At 45.5% G+C, this 8294-nt stretch overlaps 1 protein-coding gene across 2 annotated transcripts in view; it reads left to right on the plus strand.

Annotated features, from left to right (window-relative positions):
- ME3 (malic enzyme 3, NADP(+)-dependent, mitochondrial) overlaps positions 1 to 8294 on the plus strand; it is a 227795-nt gene that overhangs the window by 209693 nt on the left and 9808 nt on the right. For both annotated transcript variants that reach the window (XM_010853159.1, XM_010853160.1), the window contains exons 8-9: positions 6992 to 7089; positions 7367 to 7480. In XM_010853159.1, coding sequence (XP_010851461.1) covers positions 6992 to 7089; positions 7367 to 7480 — 212 coding nt within the window. The remainder of the gene's footprint in view (positions 1 to 6991; positions 7090 to 7366; positions 7481 to 8294) is intronic.

The raw sequence follows: 8294 nt of genomic DNA on the forward strand, positions 1-8294 counted from the left end.
GGGCTGTAGCCCACTGGGCTCCTCTGTCCATGGAATTCTCCAGGTCAGAATACTGGAGTGGGTAGCCTTTCCCTTCTCCAAGGGATCTTCCCAACCCAGGGATCAAAGCCAGCTCTCTCACACTGTAGGCAGATTCTTTACCATCTAAGCCACCAGAGGATGACCAGCCCACTTGTGAAAGTGGGCCCGACCTTATTCAAGAGGCCGCCCAGTGCCCCGGCGCCAAGCCTCCAGGCCCCTTGGCCACACCCTGGCGAAGCCTAACTCCCTGTTCTCATTGCCCAGGACGACAGCCTCCTCTCACCTGAGACACAGCTAGTTCTTCCCCTTTTCTCTGATAACCCATGGTTTAGGATAGAAACTTCTTCAACTTTGTCAAAAGTGACAATTAATTAATTAAAAATTAAAAATAAATAAAATTTAAAAGTGACTATTAAAAGCCCAATAGCAACTACATTTTCAGCTTGTCCTTCTATGCTATTTCCTGTACCTACAACCTCCAGTACTCAATTTGCGGGAAGTGCAATTATGGAAAGCTCCCTCTGAAAGGGAAAATTTGTTTTTCTTTCATCATGAACAAGGAACAAACAACCATGCTTTCAGCTGCCATGGTATGTGTGGGCACAAGCGATGTTCTAACGTAACCCTGGACCCCCGGGCTTCTCTAGGTGATTGCTTCCAGAAAGCTAAGCAGCTTCCTTCCTCTCTGTTTTTAAATCCTTAATGCATAACCCAAGACCTTCTTCCTCATTAACTTTAATGAAACTTTATGAAACTTAAATGAAAGTCAGTGATGGAGATGACTTTATTTGCCAAACTTTCTAATACAGGATTTGAGAACTGCTGTTTCCCCTCTTGAGTTCTTGACTGTGATTAGGGTCACTGGCCTCTTCAGAGGATGTCCTCGGAGGAAGATCCCAGAAAGAAGAATGAGAAGTAGCCAGCAAGGGAGCCAATGACCATGAGGGTCCAGAAGCCATGTGCAGAGTTTTCCATAGGAAAGGATGAACACCAGTATCGAATGGTAATGAAAAGTCAGGGAGGAAGAGGGCTGAGGACTGACCCTGAGCTTGACAAGGGGAGGAACTGGTGGCATCAAGACAGGAGAGTCGCTGGATGGGACTGGTTTTCAGGGAGACCAAGAAGAAAGGAAATGCAGACCATGAGTATGAAAGTGTTGGTTGCTCAGTCGTGTCTGACTCTTGGCAACTCCGTCCACTATAGCCCACCAGGCTCCTCTGTCCATGAAATTCCCCAGGCAAGAATACTGGAGTGGGTTGCCATTTCCTTCTCCAGGGGATCTTCCCAACCCAGGGATTGAACACAAGTCTGCTGCATTGCAGGCAGATTCTTTACCATCTGAGCCACCAGGGAACCAACAATGAGTATATTACACTCTATAAAGGAACTTGGCTATAAAGGGAAGTAAGAGACAGGGTGGGCTTCCCTGGTGGCTCAGTGGTAAAGAACCCACCTACCAATGCAGGAGACATGGGTTCACTCTCTGAGTCAGGAAGATCCCCTGGAAAAGGAAATGGTAACCCACTCCAGTATTCTTGCCTGAGAAACCCCACGGATAGAGGAGCCTGGCACGCTATAGTCCGTGGGGTCACAAAAGAGTCGGACATGACTCAGCGACTAAACAATAGCGACAGCAAAAAAAATGGGGTGGCGATGACATAGGGTCAAGAAGAGGCTTTTTAAGGATGGCAACTTGATGACATATTTGCATGCTGATGGCAGTGTGGTCCACTAGAAAGGGAGCAGTTGAGGATGCCAGAGGAGGAAAAGGAAGAGAATTACAAAACCAACTCCTGGAGTAGGTAAACATGCTAAGGTCCAGTCCACACATGGAGGGGGCTTTCGCCAAGAGCAGGGATCATTCATCCATGAAACAGGAGGAAAGGCAAAGTGTAGAGGCCGGAGGCTTTGATAGGCCTAGTGGTCAGAGAATTCACTTCTCTCCTGGCTCTTTTTATTTTCCTGAACTTCTCTTTTCATTTCTGAGAAGGGGGGAAAGGGAAAAAAGAATGCTCCGTAGTACCTATTTCCTAGAGTTGTCATAAACAATAAATGAACAAATAAATGCAGGCAAGCATATACACGGCACAGAGCCAAGGTCACGGTGAGAGCCATTAGGAGAGGTTGCCATTGTATCCTTTGGACATTTTCGACTGTTTTCTATCAGATTTCCCGAGCTTTTGTGTTTTCCACCACTTTCAGAGTCACAGCTGAACAATTATGTCCACGACCTAAGTTCACTTCCCTCTACCTCCACTAGCACCTGCTTCTCAGGTCCCCCCCCACCTCCCAGGGAAAGCCCGGGAGGCCACTGCTGCTGCCTTCAACTCCAGAGTCAGGAAAGGCTGTCTGAGCTGCATAGACCAGGAAGCGGGTTTACTTTGCTTTACTTCCTGCTTTACTTCTCTTTACTTGGTGACTGACGGGGGAAGCCACTGTCCTTCTCTGGCCTCAGTTTCCTCATCCGTACCATTGTTGGATGTCATGCTCTCCATCCAGCACTGAATTTCTGCAGGTAAGCTGTTGTTCAGCCTGCAGGTTTAACCACAAAGATACTTAACATCCAAGGAGGAAAAGCTCCATCAAGAGGCAGGGTCCTTGAGAGGTCCTCTGATGAAATATCTCTGGCGCCACCTGGTGTCCTATGTTTTGTACATCTCCTTTCGGGAGGCAGAGTTCAGTTCCGTTCAGTTCAGTTGCTCAGCGGTGTCTGGCTCTTTGCAACTCCATGAACTGCAGCACGCCAGGCTTCCCTGTCCATCACCAACTCCCGGAGTCTACTCAAACTCATGTCCTTCAGTTGGTGATGTCATCCAACTATCTCATCCTCTGTCGTCCCCTTCTCCTGTCTTCAATCTTTCCCAGCATCAGGGTCTTTTCCAATGAGTCGGTTCTTCACATCAGGTGGGCAAAGTATTGGAGTTTCAGCTTCAGCATCAGTCCTTCCAATGAATATTCAGGATTGATTTCCTTTAGGATGGACTGGTTGGATCTCCTTTCCAAGGGACTCTCAAGAGTCTTCTCCAACACCACAGTTCAAAAGCATCAATTCTTCAGCGTTCAGCTTTCTTTATAGTCCAACTCTCACATCCATACATGACTACTGGAAAAACCATAGTTTTGACTAGATGGACCTTTGTTGGCAAAGTACTGTCTCCACTTTTTAATATGCTGTCTAGGTTGGTCATAGCTTTTCTTCCAAGGAGCAAGTGTCTTTTAATTTCATGGCTGCAGTCACCATCTGCAGTGATTTTGGAGCCGAGAAAAATAAAGTTAGCCACTGTTTCCCCATTTTTGTGCCATGAAGTGATGGGACTGGATGCCATGATCTTCATTTTCTGAATGTTGAGCTCTAAGCCTACTTTTTCACTCTCCTCTTTCACTTTCATCAAGAGGCTCTTTAGTTCTTCTTCACTTTCTGCCATAAGGGTGGTGTCATCTGCATATCTGAGGTTATTGATATTTCTCCCGGCAATCTTGATTCCAGCTTGTGCTTCTTCCAGCCCAGCGTGTCTCATGATGTACTCCCCATATAAGTTAAATAAGCAGGGTGACAGTATACAGCCTTGACGACCTCCTTTCCTGATTTGGAACCAGTCTGTCATCCACGTATGGTTCTAACTGTTGCCTCTTGACCTGCATACAGATTTCTCAGGAGGCAGGTAAAGTCGTCTGGTATACCCATCTCTTTAAGAATTTTCCAGTTTGTTGTGACCCATACAGTCAAAGAATTTAGCGTAGTCAATAAAGTAGAAGTCTGGAACTCTCTTACATTTTTGATGACCCAGGGGATGTTGGAAATTTGATCTCTGGTTCCTCTGCCTTTTCTAAATCCAGCTTGAACATCTAGAAGTTCATGGTTCACGTACTGTTAAAGCCTGGCTTGGAGAATTTTGAGCATTGCTTTGCTAGTGTGGGAGATGAGAGCAATTGTGCAGTAGTTTGAACACTCTTTGGCATTGCCTTTCTTTAGGATTCTTTCATTGCCTTTCTTCAGGAGGCAGAAGGCTGTCCTGAAATAGAATTAGATGAGCTGAAAACTTGCTCTGTCCAGTGGAAAACTGGACACAAAAATGAAAAATACACTCCTATTCCCACCCTGCAACCATTAGTATTTTACAGCACCATCCAGATTCTGTGTGTATATTTTGATACAGTTAGAATCATGGTTATGTAGACCACTTTAATGTTCTCTTCCTTCCAACTAATTACATGCTTTGCATGTATGAGGCCCTGGATTCAATCCCGGCATCTCCACAGCGAGTGAATGTGTTTATTTAGAGTCCCTGGAGTAGGAAATGGCAACACACTCCAGTATTCTTGCCTGGACAATCCCATGGACAGAGGAGCCTGGCAGGCTACATAGATCATACAGAGCTGGACACGACTGAGCACACATGCACATCCTTCGAACTAATTCAGTGAAATATAGTTTAGGGGTTAAAAGCACCAGCCCAAGAGCCTGATTCCCCGAGTTCACTCTGTTATGTGATCTTGGCCAACTCAGCAAACTGCTCCATACCTCACTTTCCCAATCTGTAAAATGGGGATGATTATGAGACAATTAAATGTCTTTACATTAAGACTTATAAAGCACTCTGAACAATACGTGCTGTCAGTTACTAACTTGATAGCATTTTCTGTGTTGCTATCATAAGGAGCATTTTTAACGGCTGCAATATCCTACTGAGTGTCTACATTAGCTACTTTACTTCAACGTCACTCTTGTTGGGTGTTTATTATTTCCAGTCATTCTGTGTTATAAGTGACAGGGTCATAAATACCCTACAACATACCTTTTGGATGTTTTCATACATAGATTCCCAAAAGTAGAAGCATGAGGTCAAAGGGCAAAAACATTTTATGCCTTGGTTTATATTGGGAAATAGTTTTCCAAAAAGGATTGTAGCTCTTTAGCATGGAATGTGGGCTGGGACTTTACTCTCTTCCCTCCTCCCTCACCAGACAGAGATAATATCAATTTCTTTTTGATTTGTATAATTTTAACCAGCCATAAACAATCCCACTTGAATTTCCTTTTCTTTGATCATCCTGGATGCTTAGCATTGCCAGCTGCAGTTACTTTATTGTGACTCTGTCAGCATCCAAATCAGTGGTTTTAACAGAGAAAACTTGACATAAAGACTTGTGGATTATACATTAAAGAACTGAAAAACCAAGAAGAAATACTAAGGATCTGCTACCACCCCCATAGGCTGGGGTAACATAGGGAAGATGCAGTGGGGAGCGCTATGAGTTCTAGAAGTGATGGATAAAGTGCAAACTGGATTTAACTGCTGCTTCTGGAACAAACTGCTGCTGTAAGAGTAAAAACAAAACCAAGGCAATGGAGTTGCCAGATCTAGCAAAAACAAAAATGCAGATGGTCAGCTAAATTTGAGTTTCAGACAAATAAGTTTTTAGAATATTTATAATAAACATGGAACACATGCTAAAAAAAATATTTCTTGTTTATCTAAAAATCAAATTTAACTGAATGTCTTACATTTTACCAAGCAATCTTCCAAGGTGGGGATGATGCTGAAAAAAGTGTTCTTTCCCTCCTCATTTAGCCTTTCAGTCACCCCCTGGCACCGCCTATTGGCAGAGCCCACCATAAAGCCAGCTGGTAAGGCTGGAAAGTGGTTTGCAGACCAAGGAGCGACAATTATCCAGTAACTGGCAGAGCCCACACTTTTGGCTGTTCAGCATCCTTGCACACCTATTCTACACATTGATACTTCCAGAAGACAATAGAAACAATTCTAACAAAATGCCTAATAAAATGCAACTATCTTTCCAACCAGTGCAGACATTCTTACCCTCTCCCTGAAATGGGGAGAGGCAAAGTCTCTACAGTTCTTTTGTTTGCCAGGTAAAGAATGTCTGTTTCAACAAGAATGAAGTCGCTGGCCCCTGCAGTCGCCAACCTTCCACACACCCTGAAAGGGGTTCAGGGCAGCGATAAGGGATGGAGTCCTCTGTGCCCTGGGAAAAACAGGCAGAACAGGCCTTCAGATAGTTAGGTATTTTCAGGAGATTTTATGAACCCAGTTTCTTGCATCTTGTCATATCTAGAAAAGCATAAAATCATTAGTGGAGACATCTGCTTCTCATGACCAGGAATAACCTTGTGACTAGCAGCAGCCTTCCTGCCAAAATGTGTACTTGACTGCAATACCCTCTTCCCTAAAATCACATGTATACTGACCTCCCCCTCATCGCTTCCGAGTAGTTCCCAGAGCTATTTGAAAGGGCTAAGGTCCTTATTTTTGCCCCCAAATAAGCATTAACTCTCAACTCTGACAGTGTGCACTTTTTTTTTCAATTGACATATTTATATCTGGAAGATAGTCATACTACCCAAATCTGGGCAAGATTAACTACTCTTCCAACTCGGTCACATTTGAAAACTCTGTTATCTAGAGGCTGAATTGTAGAATTAACCTTCAACAAAACTTATAAGAGGAAGAAAAAGGGAGAATAAATTAGTTAATATGAACCATTAAATCACATGATAGTCAAGGAAGAAAATTTGCATGGTTACTACATCCCTCATTTCTATAACCAGTCATGCAGCCATGGTTGATGTTTATTTATTTCTTCCTCAGTCTCCCATGCCATGTTTTCTTATCCTCAGACAAGAACTTGGCTTGCCAGTTCCCTTAGTAAGATGACCCAGACCTTCATTTCTGAAGGATCTGCGCCCTCAGCAGCTCTGCCTCTCTTTCGTTGCAACAATATTTGTTAATACCTCCTCTGGAGCACTGGAGTGCTGTGACACACCCCTGCATGCAGAGTATTATGCAAAAGAGAGTTGCTGGACAACTTGCATGCCTACAGGCTTGACTCTGTGAGGCCGAGGGAAAGCTGCTTGTTCCATCACAGGTTCTAGGTACGGAGAACTCTGCCAAGGGTCTTGGCGGTGGGGCCCGGGGGCAAGATGGTCATCTCAGTCCGTCTATTGCAGGCACAGCCTCTGTGGCCGTGGCGGGGATCCTGGCTGCTCTGCGGATCACCAAGAACAAGCTCTCCAATCACGTGTTTGTTTTCCAAGGTGCTGGTGAGGTGAGTCCCACCAAGGGCTCTCTACAGTCGCTCCAGAAGGAGAATAAGAATACGGGGAGGAGAAACAAGGAGGGGACGCCTTCTGGGCTCCAGAGGAGAGGAAACAGCCCAGAAGCATGGTGATCATTGTACCTGCCTGGGCCCCACCATTTGGGTATCTCGAGGCAGGGACTTAACGAGGCCTCCTGCGAGGAGTGGGGGAAGAAGGGAGGATCTTGGCAAAGTGTCTGATAAATCCTGAGTAGCTCTGGCCTTTTGTCTGAACACCACCTCGCAGGCAGCCATGGGCATTGCCCACCTCCTTGTCATGGCCCTAGAGAAAGAAGGTGTACCCAAAGCAGAGGCCACAAGGAAGATCTGGATGGTGGACTCCAAGGGGCTCATTGTCAAGGTACTGTCAGTCTGGAGACCTGCAGGTTTCCTGAGACTTGCCACTATTGGAAGGGGACTGGAGGAGATCTTCCAGGGGGCAAACTGCTCAGACAGAATAGAGAGCAGAAGGACAGCAGTGTCCTGATCTCCACAGCAAATGACTCATCCCCCAGGAGCCTTGTCCAAAAGCTTTGAATGTGCGTGTGAATGTGTCTGCCTCCTGCTCCCAGCCTCATCTCCCCGCTTCCTGTCTTGCACTCACCTCCAGCCATATTAAACCACAGTTGTCCCAAAGTGAATGCTCCCTCTCTTCCCCATCTTTGCAAATTTTGTTCCTCTGCCTGGAACGAATGCCCACCTCCTTTCCCACAAGCCCACTCAGCCCATCAGTCTCCTCCCTGTCTTCTGTCACCTCCTTCAAGCAGTGTTCTTGAGCATCTAGGTCTCAATTAGTTTCCTAGAGGAAACTGCCCTCTGCCCTTCGTGTATTAATATTACACTTGTCACGTTATGGGGCTGGCACCCCTCTGCTGGTCTCCCTCCCCGTGAGGCTGTAAGTCTTGATATCTGTGTCCAGCATGTGATAAGAACATAATTGATATCTGAGGCATTGGTGAAGGAATGAGTAAGGGAGACAGTCCAGCTTCTGACTTCAGTGTGCTGAGGGCCCAGCTGGATGACCTCCTTCCTTAGGATTTCACTCAGAGCTCCATGTTTTAATTCCCCAAATTCCACTAACATAGGATGTGTCCATGAGAGATTTTTTTTTTAAAGACAGAGATGGGAACAAGAGGGTCTCAGCCAAGAATAGTGGAATCCCCCAAAGCAGCCAC

Source organism: Bison bison, unplaced genomic scaffold (assembly GCF_000754665.1).
Source record: "Bison bison bison isolate TAMUID 2011002044 unplaced genomic scaffold, Bison_UMD1.0 scf7180017864324, whole genome shotgun sequence".
NCBI classification, from domain to species: domain Eukaryota; kingdom Metazoa; phylum Chordata; class Mammalia; order Artiodactyla; family Bovidae; genus Bison; species Bison bison.